Raw genomic sequence first — 19,290 nt, forward strand, 5'->3', positions numbered from 1 at the left:
GGGGACAAACACCTACCTGGAGGTGACAGCATTCCCTCCCCAATATGCCCCCCTAGGCACAACTACGACAACATAACCAACAAAAACGGGTCACGACTCCTGCAGCTCTGTCGCACGCTGGGTATGTACATAGTCAATGGTAGGCTTCGAGGGGACTCCTATGGTAGGTACACCTATAGCTCATCTCTTGGCAGTAGTACTGTAGACTACTTTATCACTGACCTCAACCCAGAGTCTCTCAGAGCGTTCACAGTCAGCCCACTGACACCCCTATCAAAATCACAGTCTACTTGAACAGAGCAATACTCAATCATGAGGCATCAAAGCCAAAGGAACTGAATAATATTAAGAAATGCTATAGATGGAAGGAAAGTAGTGTTGAAACCTACCAAAAAACAATTAGGAAACAACAAATTCAATCCATTCTAGACAACTTCCTGGACAAAACGTTCCACTGTAATAGTGAAGGTGTAAACTTGGCAGTAGAAAACCTAAACAGTATATTTGACCTCTCAGCTTCCCTATCAAATCCAAAAATCTCTAACAGAAAACCAAAGAAAAGTAATAACAGTGATAAATGGTTTGATGAAGAATGCAAAAACCTAAGAAAGAAATTGAGAAACCTATCCAACCAAAAACATAGAGACCCAGAAAACCTGAGCCTACGCCTTCACTATGGTGAATCACTAACACAATTCAGAAATACACTACGGAAAAAGAAGGAACAGCATGTCAGAAATCAGCTCAATGTAATTGAAGAATCCATAGACTCTAACCACTTCTAGGAAAATTGGAAAACACTAAACAAACAACAACACGAAGAGCTATCTATCCAAAACGGAGATGTATGGGTAAACCACTTCTCCAATCTTTTTGGCCCTATAACAGAGAACAAACAGCAAAAAAATATACATGATCAAATGCAAATCTTAGAATCAACTATTAAAGACTACCAGAACCCACTGGATTCTCCAATTACAATGAATGAACTACAGGACAAAATACAAACCCTCCAACCCAAAAAGTCCTGTGGTGTTGATGGTATCCTCAATGAAATTATAAAATATACAGACAACAAATTTCAATTAGCTATACTTAAACTCTTTAACATCATCCTTAGCTCTGGCATCTTCCCCAATATTTGGAACCAAGGACTGATCACCCCAATCCACAAAAGTGGAGACAAATTTGACCCCAATAACTACCGTGGGATATGCGTCAACAGCAACCTTGGGAAAATCCTCTGCATTATCATTAACAGCAGACTAGTTCATTTCCTCAGTGAAAACAATGTACTGAGCAAATGTCAAATTGGCTTTTTACCAAATTACCGTACGACAGACTACGTATTCACCCTGCACACCCTATTTGACAAACAAACAAACCAAAACAAAGGCAAAGTCTTCTCATGCTTTGTTGATTTCAAAAAAGCTTTTTTTTTCTCAATTTGGCATGAGGGTCTGCTATACAAATTGATGGAAAGTGGGGTTGGGGGAAAAACATACGACATTATAAAATCCATGTACACAAACAACAAGTGTGCGGTTAAAATTGGCAAAAAACACACACATTTCTTTCCACAGGGCCGTGGGGTGAGACAGGGATGCAGTTTAAGCCCCACCCTCTTCAACATATATATCAACAAATTGGCGAGGGCACTAGAACAGTCTGCAGCACCCGGGCCTCACCCTACTAGAATCTGAAGTCAAATGTCTTCTGTTTGCTGATGATCTGGTGCTTCTGTCGCCAACCAAGGAGGGCCTACAGCAGCACCTAGATCTTCTGCACAGATTCTGTCAGACCTGGGCCCTGACAGTAAATCTCAGTAAGACAAAAATAATGGTGTTCCAAAAAAGGTCCAGTTGCCAGGACCACAAATACAAATTCCATCTAGACACCGTTGCCCTAGAGCACACAAAAAACTATACATACCTCGGCCTAAACATCAGCACCACAGGTAACTTCCACAAAGCTGTGAACGATCTGAGAGACAAGGCAAGAAGGGCCTTCTATGCCATCAAAAGGAACATAAAATTTGACATACCAATTAGGATCTGGCTAAAAATACTTGAATCAGTTATAGAACCCATTGCCCTTTATGGTTCTGAGGTCTGGGGTCCGCTCACCAACCAAGAATTCACAAAATGGGACAAACACCAAATTGAGACTCTGCATGCAGAATTCTGCAAAAACATCCTCCGTGTACAACGTAAAACACCAAATAATGCATGCAGAGCAGAATTAGGCCAATACCCGCTAATTATCAAAATCCAGAAAAGAGCCATTAAATTCTATAACCACTTAAAAGGAAGCGATTCCCAAACCTTCCATAACAAAGCCATCACCTACAGAGAGATGAACTTGGAGAAGAGTCCCCTAAGCAAGCTGGTCCTGGGGCTCTGTTCACAAACACAAACAGACCCCACACAGCCCCAGGACAACAACAACAACAACACAACTAGACCCAACCAAATCATGAGAAAACAAAAAGAGAATTACTTGACACATTGGAAAGAACAAACAAAAAAACAGAGCAAACTAGAATGCTATTTGGCCCTAAACAGAGAGTACACAGTGGCAGAATACCTGACCACTGTGACTGACCCAAACTTAAGGAAAGCTTTGACTATGTACAGACTCAGTGAGCATAGCCTTGCTATTGAGAAAGGCTGCCGTAGGCAGACCTGGCTGTCAAGAGAAGACAGGCTATGTGCACACTGCCAACAAAATGAGGTGGAAACTGAGCTGCACTTCCTAACCTCCTGCCAAATGTATGACCATATTAGAGAAACATATTTCCCTCATATTACAGCGATCCACAAAGAATTCGAAAAAACAAACCCAATTTTGATAAACTCCCTTATCTACTGGGTGAAAAACCACAGTGTGCCATCACAGCAGCAAGATTTGTGACCTGTTGCCACAAGAAAAGGGCAACCAGTGAAGAACAAACACCATTGTAAATACAACCCATATTTATGTTGATTTATTTTCCCATTTGTACTTTAACTATTTGCACATCATTACAACACTGTATATATACATAATATGACATTTGAAATGTCTTTATTCTTTTGGAACTTCTGAGTGTAATGTTTACTGTTAATATTTATTGTTTATTTCACTTTTGTTTACTATCTACTTCACTTGCTTTGGCAATGTTAACACACGTTTCCCATGCCAATAAAGCCCTTAAATTGGAGAGAGAGAGAGAGAGAGAGAGAGAGAGAGAGAGAGAGAGAGAGAGAGAGAGAGAGAGAGAGAGAGAGAGAGAGAGAGAGAGAGAGAGAGAGAGAGAGAGAGAGAGAGAGAGAGAGAGAGAGAGAGAGAGAGAGAGAGAGAGAGAGAGAGAGAGAGAGAGACGGAACCATGATTGTCATCAAACAAAAGGCCTTTCTGTAGTGTGAAGGTTCCAGCCAACACCTCTGATAACAGAATAATATTTACATGTTAAAAGGAAAAAGAGAGGGAGGACAGTTACTATGGAAAACACTGTCCTCTGTGTATGTGTGTGTGTGTATGTGTGAGTGTGTGTGTACCTGAGGATGCATCCGATGCTGGTCTCGGCCAGCAGCAGGAAGCTCTCGTCAGGTGACAGGGCGATGCCGTTGGGCATGTAGAGACCATCCAGCAGGACACGCACATGCCCTGACACAGGGTCAAAGGTCAGGAGACGCCCCAGAGCGTTGGTCTCTATCACCTAGAGGTCAGGGGTCAGAGGTCAGGGGTTATAGAGCTTATATAAGAAGAAAGGTCATTTCTAGGAATACAGACGGACAGACCTCTAGCTTGACGTGTCGTCGTCCCCAGCGAGAGGAGGAGTCAGTAAAGTAAATGGTTCCAGTCTGAGAGGAGATCTCCAACCCGTTCAGGAATGCAAACGGAACCCCGTCAGCTCCTAGAGCACAGCACACACAGATATTCCATATGTTAACTGGATTAGGCTTGTTGTGGTAATATCAGTTCTAAACAGATATTCCATATGTTAACTGGATTAGGCTTGTTGTGGTAATATCAGTTCTAAACAGATATTCCATATGTTAACTGGATGTACATTAGGCTTGTTGTGGTAACATCAGTTCTAAACAGATATTCCATATGTTAACTGGATCAGGCTTGTTGTGGTAACATCAGTTCTAAACAGATATTCCATATGTTAACTGGATGTACATTAGGCTTGTTGTGGTAACATCAGTTCTAAACAGATCATCCATATGTTAACTGGATGTACATTAGGCTTGTTGTGGTAACATCAGTTCTAAACAGATATTCCATATGTTAACTGGATGTACATTAGGCTTGTTGTGGTAACATCAGTTCTAAACAGATCATCCATATGTTAACTGGATGTACATTAGGCTTGTTGTGGTAACATCAGTTCTAAACAGATCATCCATATGTTAACTGGATGTACATTAGGCTTGTTGTGGTAACATCAGTTCTAAACAGATCATCCATATGTTAACTGGATGTACATTAGGCTTGTTGTGGTAACATCAGTTCTAAACAGATCATCCATATGTTAACTGGATGTACATTAGGCTTGTTGTGGTAACATCAGTTCTAAACAGATCATCCATATGTTAACTGGATGTACATTAGGCTTGTTGTGGTAACATCAGTTCTAAACAGATCATCCATATGTTAACTGGATGTACATTAGGCTTGTTGTGGTAACATCAGTTCTAAACAGATCATCCATATGTTAACTGGATGTACATTAGGCTTGTTGTGGTAACATCAGTTCTAAACAGATATTCCATATGTTAACTGGATGTACATTAGGCTTGTTGTGGTAACATCATTTCTAAACAGATATTCCATATGTTAACTGGATGTACATTAGGCTTGATGTGGTAACATCATTTCTAAACAGATATTCCATATGTTAACTGGATGTACATTAGGCTTGTTGTGGTAACATCAGTTCTAAACAGATCATCCATATGTTAACTGGATGTACATTAGGCTTGATGTGGTAACATCAGTTCTAAACAGATATTCCATATGTTAACTGGATGTACATTAGGCTTGATGTGGTAACATCAGTTCTAAACAGATATTCCATATGCTAACTGGATGTACATTAGGCTTGATGTGGTAACATCAGTTCTAAACAGATCATCCATATGTTAACTGGATGTACATTAGGCTTGTTGTGGTAACATCAGTTCTAAACAGATATTCCATATGTTAACTGGATGTACATTAGGCTTGTTGTGGTAACATCAGTTCTAAACAGATCATCCATATGTTAACTGGATGTACATTAGGCTTGATGTGGTAACATCAGTTCTAAACAGATCATCCATATGTTAACTGGATGTACATTAGGCTTGTTGTGGTAACATCAGTTCTAAACAGATATTCCATATGCTAACTGGATGTACATTAGGCTTGTTGTGGTAACATCAGTTCTAAACAGATCATCCATATGTTAACTGGATGTACATTAGGCTTGTTGTGGTAACATCAGTTCTAAACAGATATTCCATATGTTAACTGGATGTACATTGTCAGACCTTGACTGCTGTCCAGTCAGAGTTAACCCTCTACAGTCGAAGCCCTGTCTAAGCCAGGGAAGGGTTTCTAAGCTAACATACTGTAGGGAACTGTTTTAAGATGGTCACACCAAGGATTACCCCCTCCCCCCTCCCCGGCTTAGACAGGGCCTAGACTCAAGAGGGTTAAGGTTAGGGTTAGACTGTCAGACCTGCTGTCCAGTCAGAGTTAAGGTTAGGGTTAGACTGTCAGACCTGCTGTCCAGTCAGAGTTAAGGTTAGGGTTAGACTGTCAGACCTGCTGTCCAGTCAGAGTTAAGGTTAGGGTTAGACTGTCAGACCTGCTGTCCAGTCAGAGTTAAGGTTAGGGTTAGACTGTCAGACCTGCTGTCCAGTCAGAGTTAAGGTTAGGGTTAGACTGTCAGACCTGCTGTCCAGTCAGAGTTAAGGTTAGGGTTAGACTGTCAGACCTGCTGTCCAGTCAGAGTTAAGGTTAGGGTTAGACTGTCAGACCTGCTGTCCAGTCAGAGTTAAGGTTAGGGTTAGACTGTCAGACCTGCTGTCCAGTCAGAGTTAAGGTTAGGGTTAGACTGTCAGACCTGCTGTCCAGTCAGAGTTAAGGTTAGGGTTAGACTGTCAGACCTGCTGTCCAGTCAGAGTTAAGGTTAGGGTTAGACTGTGAATGTGAAGGATCAGACCTTGTTTGCTGTCTAGTAGCAGGGTCTTGTGTCCAGTCTGGGGGTTAGGGGTCAGGGGTTACCTGTCTTGCTGTCTAGTAGCAGGGTCTTGTGTCCAGTCTGGGGGTTAGGGGTTACCTGTCTTGCTGTCTAGTAGCAGGGTCTTGTGTCCAGTCTGGGGGTTAGGGGTTACCTGTCTTGCTGTCTAGTAGCAGGGTCTTGTGTCCAGTCTGGGGGTCAGGGGTTACCTGTCTTGCTGTCTAGTAGCAGGGTCTTGTGTCCAGTCTGGGGGTCAGGGGTCAGGGGTTACCTGTCTTGCTGTCTAGTAGCAGGGTCTTGTGTCCAGTCTGGGGGTTAGGGGTCAGGGGTTACCTGTCTTGCTGTCTAGTAGCAGGGTCTTGTGTCCAGTCTGGGGGTTAGGGGTCAGGGGTTACCTGTCTTGCTGTCTAGTAGCAGGGTCTTGTGTCCAGTCTGGGGGTTAGGGGTCAGGGGTTACCTGTCTAGCTGTCTAGTAGCAGGGTCTTGTGTCCAGTCTGGGGGTTAGGGGTTACCTGTCTAGCTGTCTAGTAGCAGGGTCCAGTCTGGGGGTTAGGGGTCAGGGGTTACCTGTCTTGCTGTCTAGTAGCAGGGTCTTGTGTCCAGTCTGGGGGTTAGGGGTTAGGGGTTACCTGTCTTGCTGTCTAGTAGCAGGGTCTTGTGTCCAGTCTGGGGGTTAGGGGTCAGGGGTTACCTGTCTTGCTGTCTAGTAGCAGGGTCTTGTGTCCAGTCTGGGGGTCAACAGAAAACAGTCCAAAGTAGGAGTCAGCTACGATCAGCTGACCACCGCTGTCCAACCGCAGGCCATGAGGACGACCACAGACTGGCTCGTAGTCTGTGCTGCTACCTAGAGACACACAACAACAACAGATAGAAATAGACAAACTCATAATTCTGTTATTCCTTTAGCTCAGTCTTCCCTTCTAACCACTAACCCTTAACCTTCTAACCTTCGAACCCTCTAATCTGAGGTCTTGGGTTGAGATATCAGCTCTCTGGGTTCTGTCAACTGTCTTCTCTCTCTGTTTCTCTCTCCATCTCGCTCCCCCCCCCCCCCCCTCTTTCGGTCTCTCCTTCTCTGGAACAACAACAGAGGATGTATAGAGATGTACTGGACCATGTCTAACACAACCTGGCAGACACAGTCACATAGTCTGTTTTGGCCTGAGCTCAGAGGAAGACAATCGGCTGCCGGCCACTTCAACAGAGATCTGAACAGAACACTCACTGTCTGTTTTGGCCTGAGCTCAGAGGAAGACAATCAGCTGCCGGCCACTTCAACAGCGATCTGAACAGAACACTCACAGTCTGTTTAGGCCAGAGCTCAGAGGAAGACAATCAGCTGCCGGCCACTTCAACAGAGATCTGAACAGAACACTCACAGTCTGTTTTGGCCTGAGCTCAGAGGAAGACAATCAGCTGCCGGCCACTTCAACAGAGATCTGAACAGAACACTCACGCAGTCTGATTTGGCCTGAGCTCAGAGGAAGACAATCAGCTGCCGGCCACTTCAACAGAGATCTGAACAGAACACTCACAGTCTGTTTAGGCCTGAGCTCAGAGGAAGACAATCAGCTGCCGGCCACTTCAACAGAGATCTGAACAGAACACTCACAGTCTGTTTAGGCCTGAGCTCAGAGGAAGACAATCAGCTGCCGGCCACTTCAACAGAGATCTGAACAGAACACTCACAGTCTGTTTTGGCCTGAGCTCAGAGGAAGACAATCAGCTGCCGGCCACTTCAACAGAGATCTGAACAGAACACTCACAGTCTGTTTAGGCCAGAGCTCAGAGGATGACAATCAGCTGCCGGCCACTTCAACAGAGATCTGAACAGAACACTCACAGTCTGTTTTGGCCTGAGCTCAGAGGAAGACAATCAGCTGCCGGCCACTTCAACAGAGATCTGAACAGAACACTCACGCAGTCTGATTTGGCCTGAGCTCAGAGGAAGACAATCAGCTGCCGGCCACTTCAACAGAGATCTGAACAGAACACTCACAGTCTGTTTAGGCCTGAGCTCAGAGGAAGACAATCAGCTGCCGGCCACTTCAACAGAGATCTGAACAGAACACTCACATAGTCTGTTTTGGCCTGAGCTCAGAGGAAGACAATCAGCTGCCGGCCACTTCAACAGAGATCTGAACAGAACACTCACAGTCTGTTTAGGCCTGAGCTCAGAGGAAGACAATCAGCTGCCGGCCACTTCAACAGAGATCTGAACAGAACACTCACAGTCTGTTTAGGCCTGAGCTCAGAGGAAGACAATCAGCTGCCGGCCACTTCAACAGAGATCTGAACAGAACACTCACAGTCTGTTTTGGCCTGAGCTCAGAGGAAGACAATCAGCTGCCGGCCACTTCAACAGAGATCTGAACAGAACACTCACAGTCTGTTTTGGCCTGAGCTCAGAGGAAGACAATCAGCTGCCGGCCACTTCAACAGAGATCTGAACAGAACACTCACAGTCTGTTTAGGCCTGAGCTCAGAGGAAGACAATCAGCTGCCGGCCACTTCAACAGAGATCTGAACAGAACACTCACTGTCTGTTTTGGCCTGAGCTCAGAGGAAGACAATCAGCTGCCGGCCACTTCAACAGAGATCTGAACAGAACACTCACAGTCTGTTTAGGCCAGAGCTCAGAGGAAGACAATCAGCTGCCGGCCACTTCAACAGAGATCTGAACAGAACACTCACAGTCTGTTTTGGCCTGAGCTCAGAGGAAGACAATCAGCTGCCGGCCACTTCAACAGAGATCTGAACAGAACACTCACGCAGTCTGATTTGGCCTGAGCTCAGAGGAAGACAATCAGCTGCCGGCCACTTCAACAGAGATCTGAACAGAACACTCACAGTCTGTTTAGGCCTGAGCTCAGAGGAAGACAATCAGCTGCCGGCCACTTCAACAGAGATCTGAACAGAACACTCACAGTCTGTTTAGGCCTGAGCTCAGAGGAAGACAATCAGCTGCCGGCCACTTCAACAGAGATCTGAACAGAACACTCACAGTCTGTTTTGGCCTGAGCTCAGAGGAAGACAATCAGCTGCCGGCCACTTCAACAGAGATCTGAACAGAACACTCACAGTCTGTTTAGGCCAGAGCTCAGAGGATGACAATCAGCTGCCGGCCACTTCAACAGAGATCTGAACAGAACACTCACAGTCTGTTTTGGCCTGAGCTCAGAGGAAGACAATCAGCTGCCGGCCACTTCAACAGAGATCTGAACAGAACACTCACGCAGTCTGATTTGGCCTGAGCTCAGAGGAAGACAATCAGCTGCCGGCCACTTCAACAGAGATCTGAACAGAACACTCACAGTCTGTTTAGGCCTGAGCTCAGAGGAAGACAATCAGCTGCCGGCCACTTCAACAGAGATCTGAACAGAACACTCACATAGTCTGTTTTGGCCTGAGCTCAGAGGAAGACAATCAGCTGCCGGCCACTTCAACAGAGATCTGAACAGAACACTCACAGTCTGTTTAGGCCTGAGCTCAGAGGAAGACAATCAGCTGCCGGCCACTTCAACAGAGATCTGAACAGAACACTCACAGTCTGTTTAGGCCTGAGCTCAGAGGAAGACAATCAGCTGCCGGCCACTTCAACAGAGATCTGAACAGAACACTCACAGTCTGTTTTGGCCTGAGCTCAGAGGAAGACAATCAGCTGCCGGCCACTTCAACAGAGATCTGAACAGAACACTCACAGTCTGTTTTGGCCTGAGCTCAGAGGAAGACAATCAGCTGCCGGCCACTTCAACAGAGATCTGAACAGAACACTCACAGTCTGTTTAGGCCTGAGCTCAGAGGAAGACAATCAGCTGCCGGCCACTTCAACAGAGATCTGAACAGAACACTCACTGTCTGTTTTGGCCTGAGCTCAGAGGAAGACAATCAGCTGCCGGCCACTTCAACAGAGATCTGAACAGAACACTCACAGTCTGTTTAGGCCTGAGCTCAGAGGAAGACAATCAGCTGCCGGCCACTTCAACAGAGATCTGAACAGAACACTCACAGTCTGTTTAGGCCTGAGCTCAGAGGAAGACAATCAGCTGCCGGCCACTTCAACAGAGATCTGAACAGAACACTCACAGTCTGTTTAGGCCTGAGCTCAGAGGAAGACAATCAGCTGCCGGCCACTTCAACAGAGATCTGAACAGAACACTCACAGTCTGTTTTGGCCTGAGCTCAGAGGAAGACAATCAGCTGCCGGCCACTTCAACAGAGATCTGAACAGAACACTCACAGTCTGTTTAGGCCTGAGCTCAGAGGAAGACAATCAGCTGCCGGCCACTTCAACAGAGATCTGAACAGAACACTCACAGTCTGTTTAGGCCTGAGCTCAGAGGAAGACAATCAGCTGCCGGCCACTTCAACAGAGATCTGAACAGAACACTCACAGTCTGTTTAGGCCTGAGCTCAGAGGAAGACAATCAGCTGCCGGCCACTTCAACAGAGATCTGAACAGAACACTCACAGTCTGTTTAGGCCTGAGCTCAGAGGAAGACAATCAGCTGCCGGCCACTTCAACAGAGATCTGAACAGAACACTCACAGTCTGTTTAGGCCTGAGCTCAGAGGAAGACAATCAGCTGCCGGCCACTTCAACAGAGATCTGAACAGAACACTCACTGTCTGTTTTGGCCTGAGCTCAGAGGAAGACAATCAGCTGCCGGCCACTTCAACAGAGATCTGAACAGAACACTCACAGTCTGTTTAGGCCTGAGCTCAGAGGAAGACAATCAGCTGCCGGCCACTTCAACAGAGATCTGAACAGAACACTCACAGTCTGTTTAGGCCTGAGCTCAGAGGAAGACAATCAGCTGCCGGCCACTTCAACAAAGATCTGAACAGAACACTCACAGTCTGTTTAGGCCTGAGCTCAGAGGAAGACAATCAGCTGCCGGCCACTTCAACAGAGATCTGAACAGAACACTCACAGTCTGTTTTGGCCTGAGCTCAGAGGAAGACAATCAGCTGCCGGCCACTTCAACAGAGATCTGAACAGAACACTCACAGTCTGTTTAGGCCTGAGCTCAGAGGAAGACAATCAGCTGCCGGCCAGTTCAACAAAGATCTGAACAGAACACGTGTGTAACAGTGTTGCTTCCGTCCCTCTCCTCGCCCCTACCTGGGCTTGAACCAGGGACCCTCTGCACACATCGACAACAGTCACCCTCGAAAGCACCGTTACCCGCCGCGGCCCTTGCAGAGCAAGGGAAACAACTACTTCAAGGTCTCAGAGCGAGTGACGTCACCGATTGAAATGCTACTAGTGCGCACCGCTAACTAGCTAGCCATTTCACACCGGTTACACATACACACAGCTAAACACTTCCCAACAGAAGGAAGAGACAGTCTCAGTGTTCCATACCAGGGGGCGCACTCCAGTAGAACATCTGAAATATGTTTTCTCACCTGTTTCATACCTACTGAACACAACCCTGATCCGTAGACAGGAGACCCCAAAACAGATTCCATCATACAGTGGGGAAAAAAAGTATTTAGTCAGCCACCCACTTAAAAAGATGAAAGAGGCCTGTAATTTTCATCATAGGTACACGTCAACTATGACAGATTACATGGCCATTAAGGCCAGATGGTTCTTCAAGATGTTCAAACGTTCATAAATGACCAGCAATAGTATAAAGTAATCCTTCTACACCCCCCCCACCCCCCTCCCCCTCCCCCCATAAAAAATAAAATACAATAAAAGGTGGTTGTCCCACTGGTTATCATAAGGTGAATGCACCAATGTGTAAGTGGCTCTGGATAAGAGCGTCTGCTAACTGATGTAAATGTAAACGATATTCCCAGTGGTTGTAGAGGGTGCAACAGGTCAGGACCTCAGGAGGAAATGTCACTTGGCTTTTTATAGCCGAGCATTCAGAGGTCGAGACAGCGGGAGAGAGAGAGAGAGAGAGAGAGAGAGAGAGAGAGAGGTTTCCCATGCCAATAACACCCTATGAATTTAATTGAATCGAGAGAGAGTTGAAAACAGCAGGTCCGGGACAAGGCAGCACGTCCGGTGAACAAGCAGTTAAGTTAGTTACTGACCACACTCCTGTAAGTCCTGTCCCATGTGGGTGATGAGGGTTAGAGTCTCCTGCTGGATCCTCCACAGCTTCCCATCCACCGTCCCTGTGTACACGTTACCTAGGAGACAGCAGGGGTTAGAGGTCAGGGTCAGACAGGCCACAGGGTCTCATAACAGTGGTAGGAGTTCTAAAAGGGTATTTCCAGTGAAAGGTCATATAAACACTGACGAGGCTGATGAAAAGACACGATTAAATTAAAACCTGCTGAATGATAAAACAACTCAGACAAGAGTTCTTACCCTCCTGGTCGGCAGTGAAGGATTCTGGTCCATGTAGTTGTCCAGTGAACAGTCTGCGTCCGTTCTGTAGTCTGGTGTTGACAGCCAGTGGGCCCTCCAGGAGTGGAGGGGGTCCTTTGAATCTGACAGACAGACAATAACTATTTAACCCCTAAACTGACAGACAGACAATAACTCTTCAACCCCTAAACTGACAGACAGACAATAACTCTTCAACCCCTAAACTGACAGACAGACAATAACTATTTAACCCCTAATCTGACAGACAGACAATAACTATTTAACCCCTAAACTGACAGACAGACAATAACTATTTAACCCCTAAACTGACAGACAGACAATAACTATTTAACCCCTAAACTGACAGACAGACAATAACTATTTAACCCCTAAACTGACAGACAGACAATAACTCTTCAACCCCTAAACTGACAGACAGACAATAACTATTTAACCCCTAAACTGACAGACAGACAATAACTATTTAACCCCTAAACTGACAGACAGACAATAACTATTTAACCCCTAAACTGACAGACAGACAATAACTCTTCAACCCCTAAACTGACAGACAGACAATAACTATTTAACCCCTAAACTGACAGACAGACAATAACTATTTAACCCCTAAACTGACAGACAGACAATAACTATTTAACCCCTAAACTGACAGACAGACAATAACTATTTAACCCCTAAACTGACAGACAGACAATAACTATTTAACCCCTAAACTGACAGACAGACAATAACTCTTCAACCCCTAAACTGACAGACAGACAATAACTATTTAACCCCTAAACTGACAGACAGACAATAACTATTTAACCCCTAAACTGACAGACAGACAATAACTATTTAACCCCTAAACTGACAGACAGACAATAACTATTTAACCCCTAAACTGACAGACAGACAATAACTATTTAACCCCTAAACTGACAGACAGACAATAACTATTTAACCCCTAAACTGACAGACAGACAATAACTATTTAACCCCTAAACTGACAGACAGACAATAACTATTTAACCCCTAAACTGACAGACAGACAATAACTCTTCAACCCCTAAACTGACAGACAGACAATAACTATTTAACCCCTAAACTGACAGACAGACAATAACTATTTAACCCCTAAACTGACAGACAGACAATAACTATTTAACCCCTAAACTGACAGACAGACAATAACTATTTAACCCCTAAACTGACAGACAGACAATAACTATTTAACCCCTAAACTGACAGACAGACAATAACTATTTAACCCCTAAACTGACAGACAGACAATAACTCTTCAACCCCTAAACTGTTTCCCTCTGATAACACCAACCTGTCTCTATACACAACCCTTCACCTCCAACCAAATCCCTAATAACATCTCCTTCCTCCCGAACAACATGTAAGGCTCAGAGTCTATGGGTGAGGGGAAGATGTGTGTGTGTGTGTGTGTGCGTGTGTGTGTGTGTGTGTGTGTGTGTGTGTGTGCGTGTGTTTGTGACATCAAATGTTATTTGTCACATGCGCCGAACACAACAGGTGAATACAACCTTACAGTGAAATGCTTAGTTACAAGCCCTTAACCAACAATGGCATTTAAAAGTAAAAAAATAGTTAAGAAATTATTTACTAAATAAACTCAAGTTTTAAAAAAGTAACACAATAACATAACGAGGCTATATACAGGGGGGTACCGGTACCGAGTCAATGTGCAGGGGCACAGGTTAGTCGAAGTAATTGAGGTAATATGTACATGTAGGTAGAGGTAAAGTGACTACGCATAGATAATAAACAGAGTAGCAGCAGCGTGTCAATGTAAATAGTCTGGGTAGCCATTTGATTAACTGTTCAGCGGTCTCATGGCTTGGGGGTAGAAGCTGTTAAGGAGCCTTTTGGAACTAGACTTGGTGCTCCGGTACCGCTTGCCGTTCGGTAGCAGAGAGAACAGTCTATGACTAGGGTGGCTGGAGTCTTTGACCATTTTTAGGAGCTTCCTCTGACACCGCCTGGTATAGAGGTCCTGGATGGCAGGAAGCTTGGCCCTAGTGATGTGCTGGGCCGTACGCACTAACCTCTGTAGTGCCTTGCGGTCGGATGCCAAGCAGTTGCCATACCAGGCGGTGTTGCAACCAGTCAGGATGCTCTTGATGGTGCAAATGTATAACTTTTTGAGGATCTGAGGACCCATGCCAAATCTTTTCAGTCTCCTGAGGGGGAAAAGGCATTGTCGTGCCCTCTTCATGACTGTCTTGGTGTGTTTGGACCATGATAGTTTGTTGGTGATGTGGACACCAAGGAACTTGAAGCTCTTGACCTGCTCCACTACAGCCCCATCGATGTGAATGGGGGCGTGCTCTGCCCTTCTTTTCCTGTAGTCCACGATCATCTCCTTTGTCTTGATCACATTGAAGGATATGTTGTTGTCCTGGCACCACAGTGCCAGGTCTCTGACCTCCTCCCTATAGGCTGTCTCATCGTTGTCGGTGATCAGGCCTACCACTGTTGTGTCGTCGGCAAACTTAATGATGGTGTTGGAGTCGTGCCTGGCCATGCAGTCATGGGTGAACAGGGAGTACAGGAGGGGACTGAGCACGCACCCCTGAGGGGCCCCCGTGTTGAGGATCAGTGTGGCAGATGTGTTGTTGCCTACCCTTACCACCTGGGGGCGGCCCGTCAGGAAGTCCAGGATCCAGTTGCAGAGGGAGGTGTTTAGCCCCAGGGTCCTTAACTTAGTGATGAGCTTTGAGGGCACTATGGTGTTGAACGCTGAGCTGTAGTCAATGAACAGCATTCTCACATAGGTGTCCCTTTTGTCCAGGTGGGAAAGGGCAGTGTGGAGTGCAATAGAGATTGCATCATCTGTGGATCTGTTGGGGTGGTATGCGAATTGGGGTGGTATGCGAATTGGAGTGGGTCTAGGGTTTTCTGGGATAATGGTGTTGATGTGAGCCATGACCAGCCTTTCAAAGGACTTCATAGCTACAGACATTGTGTTACGGGTCGGTAGTCATTTAGGCAGGTTACCTTGGCGTTCTTGGGCACAGGGACTATGGTGGTCTGCTTGAAACATGTTGGTATTACAGACTCAGTCAGGGACAGGTTGAAAATGTCAGTGAAGACACTTGCCAGTTGGTCAGCGTATGCTCGGAGTACACGTCCTGGTAATCCGTCTGGCTCTGCGGCCTTGTGAATGTTGTCCTGTTTAAAGGTCTTACTCACATCGGCTACAGAGAGCGTGATCGCACAGTCGTCCAGAACAGCTGGTGCTCTTATGCATGCTTCAGTGTTGCTTGCCTCAAAGCGAGCATAGAAGTCATTTAGCTCGTCTTCCCTTCGTAGTCCGTAAAAGCCTGCAAGCCCTGCCACATCCGACGAGCGTCAGAGCCGGTGTAGTGTGTGTGTACTTACACGTAAGGCTGAGGGTCTATAGGTGAGGGGAGGAGGTAGATCCCCACAGCCACAGATAGCAGGACCACTGAGAGCGCTCTCTTCCAAAGCCTGAAGACAGGAGACAACACAACAGATATCACATACCACATATACACTGAGTCAAAATTTGAGATTTTTGGTTCCAATCGCCGTGTCTTTGTGAGACGCGGTGTGGGTGAACAGATGATCTCCACATGTGTATTTCCCACCGTAAAGCATGGAGGAGGAAGTGTGATGGTGTGGGGGAGCTTTGCTGGTGACACTGTCTGTGATTTATTTAGAATTCAAGGCACACTTAACCAGCATGGCTACCACAGCATTCTGCAGCGATACGCCATCCAATCTGGTTTGGGCTTAGTGGGACCATCATTTCTTTTTCAACAGGACAATGACCCAACACACTTCCAGGATGTGTAAGGGCTATTTTACCAAGAAGGAGAGTGATGGAGTGCTGCATCAGATGACCAGGCCTCCACAATCCCCCGACCTCAACCCAATTGAGATGGTTTGGGATGAGTCAGACCGCAGAGTGAAGGAAAAGCAGCCAACAAGTGCTCAGCATATGTGGGAACTCCTTCAAGACTGTTGGAAAAGCATTCCAGGTGAAGCTGGTTGAGAGAATGCCAAGAGTGTGCAAAGCTGTCATCAAGGCAAAGGGTGGCTATTTGAAGAATCTCAAATATAAAATATATTTTGATTTGTTTAACACTTTTTTGGTTACTACATGATTCCATATGTGTTATTTCATAGTTTTGATGTCTTCACTATTATTCTACAATGTAAAAAATAAAGAAAAACCCTGGAATGAGTAGGTGTGTCCAAACTTTTGACTGGTACTGTATATATACACACAGTATATACTGATAACATGTCATCTCTCTCGCCATCAAACAACAACTGAACCTTAACCCTAACAGCCCCTCGCTCTCATATCTTGTAACAAGGAGATACAGTGATTTATTTACATTTAGGTCATTTAGCAGACGCTCTTATCCAGAGCGACTTACAGTTAGTGAATACATATTTTTTTATACTGGCCCCCCACAACCCTGGCGTTGCAAACGCCATGCTCTATCAACTGAGCTACATCCCTGCCGGCCATTCCCTCCCCTACCCTGGACGACGCTGGGCCAATTGTGCGCCGCCCCATGAGTCTCCCGGTCGCGGCCGTCTGCGACAGAGCCTGGATTTATCACCTCCTCTCTTCTGTCTCTAGTTAATAAATCAACTGTGTTGTTGTGTCATACCTCCACCCCCCCCCAGCCCTTATCTGGCTGACTATGGAATTACCTCCATACCTCCACCCCCCCCCCCAGCCCTTATCTGGCTGACTATGGAATTACCTCCATACCTCCACCCCCCCCCCAGCCCTTATCTGGCTGACTATGGAATTACCTCCATACCTCCACCCCCCCCCCCAGCCCTTATCTGGCTGACTATGGAATTACCTCCATACCTCCACCCCCCCCCAGCCCTTATCTGGCTGACTATGGAATTACCTCCATACCTCCACCCCCCCCCCAGCCCTTATCTGGCTGACTATGGAATTACCTCCATACCTCCACCCCCCCCCCCAGCCCTTATCTGGCTGACTATGGAATTACCTCCATACCTCCACCCCCCCCCCCCAGCCCTTATCTGGCTGACTATGGAATTACCTCCATACCTCCACCCCCCCCCCCAGCCCTTATCTGGCTGACTATGGAATTACCTCCATACCTCCACCCCCCCCCCCCAGCCCTTATCTGGCTGACTATGGAATTACGAAAGACTAGCTCAGCTGGTAGAGCACGGCGCTTGTAACGCCAAGGTAGTGGGTTCGATCCCCGGGACCACCCATACACAAAAAAATGTATGCGCGCATGACTGTAAGTCGCTTTGGATAAAAGCGTCTGCTAAATGGCATATTATTCCTATGATAGAGCAAGGTATTTCCACACCATCTTTAATCTCCTCTGAGCTGCAGTTATTGGGTAATATTCTAATAGGCAGTGGTGGAAAAAGTACCCAATTGTCATACTTGAGTAAAAGTATAGATACCTTAATAAACAGTTACTCAAGTAAAAGTGAAAGTCACCCAGTAAAATACTACTTGAGTAAAAGTCTAAAAGTATTTGGTTCTAAATATACTAAAGTATCAAAACTAAATGTAATTGCTAAAATATAGTTAAGTACCAAAAGTAAAAGTATAAATCATTTCAAATTCCTTATATTAAGCAAACCAGAAGGCACCACGCTTTCTCTTGATAAGTGCATGAATTGGAAAATGTTCCTGTTCTGCTAAGTATTCAACATGTAACAAGTACATTTGGGTGTCAGGGAAAATGTATGGAGTAAAAAGTACATTATTTTCTTTGGGAATGTAGTGAAGTAAAAGTTGTCAAAAGTACAGATACCAAAAAAAACTACTTAAGTAGTACTTTAAATTATTTGTACTTAAGTACTTTACACTGCTAATAGGCTACATTCAAAGTTTAATTTCAATCGTTTCATAACATGTCTTTTTCCCAGGCGAGTTGCACTTGTGTAACAACAATCTTTATCATAATCAATTATCAACTCGGGACAAAAACGTGAACAACTCAAAATTCTACCAAAACATGACTGCGGTCTTTCATCCAACAGTAGCCTATCTAAACTATCTATCTACCAAAAACATAGTTCATCTGCCAACTTGTTTTTGAGTGACAACTACACTCATGCTTAAAATCGTTCACGCTTCTTCAATATTGTTCTATCACGAAGCAAAACAACACCGGTAAAAACGTACATGGTGAATCCCTCTGCAGATCGCGCCCGTCCGGTTAGATCACAGCCTGGTTGGATCCGGTCTCCGGTGAGACTCGCCGCCATGAAGCAAAGCTGCTGGCTGGTCTGGTGAGCGCCACGGAGTGTGTGTGCTGTTCGGAGAGAGTGTGTGTGTGTGTTGCCTTGAGATTATTCATAGTGAGTTCATCCAGGGGACAGATGACTGGAGGGGAGGTGTGAGACGGGCTGGGGGAGGTGTGAGATGGGCTGGGGGAGGTGTGAAACGGGCTGGGGGAGAATTTGAGACGGGCTGGGGGAGAATTTGAGACGGGCTGGGGGAGGTTTGAGACGGGCTGGGGGAGGTTTCATTTGATTTGGGATCTTTGTTGTTCGTCAACTATCATGATATTGTCTGGCCACTAGAGGGAGCCACTCGACAAGGCCTTGGGCCTGAGCTTAATGGCTCCCTCAGTCTGCACAGTCTGTTTACAGATCAACTTTTATCTGTCACATGCTTCGGAAACAACAGGTGGAGACTAACGGTGAAATGCTTACTGAAGGGC

At 45.7% G+C, this 19,290-nt stretch overlaps 1 protein-coding gene across 1 annotated transcript in view; it reads right to left on the reverse strand.

Annotated features, from left to right (window-relative positions):
- LOC311122266 (adipocyte plasma membrane-associated protein) overlaps positions 1-18,914 on the reverse strand; it is a 37,063-nt gene extending 18,149 nt beyond the window's left edge. Inside the window, exons 1-7 of the mRNA XM_084196655.1 lie at positions 18,750-18,914; positions 15,959-16,048; positions 12,548-12,669; positions 12,268-12,366; positions 6,909-7,061; positions 3,783-3,898; positions 3,540-3,700 (exon numbers count right to left, since the gene is read on the reverse strand). Of these exons, the coding sequence (XP_084052781.1) occupies positions 3,540-3,700; positions 3,783-3,898; positions 6,909-7,061; positions 12,268-12,366; positions 12,548-12,669; positions 15,959-16,048; positions 18,750-18,832 (824 nt within the window). The 5' untranslated portion in view covers positions 18,833-18,914. The remainder of the gene's footprint in view (positions 1-3,539; positions 3,701-3,782; positions 3,899-6,908; positions 7,062-12,267; positions 12,367-12,547; positions 12,670-15,958; positions 16,049-18,749) is intronic.
- Positions 18,915-19,290: the final 376 nt, after the last annotated feature.

This window comes from Coregonus lavaretus (assembly GCF_964263955.1).
Source record: "Coregonus lavaretus genome assembly, contig: HAP1_SCAFFOLD_259, whole genome shotgun sequence".
Lineage (NCBI taxonomy): Eukaryota > Metazoa > Chordata > Actinopteri > Salmoniformes > Salmonidae > Coregonus > Coregonus lavaretus.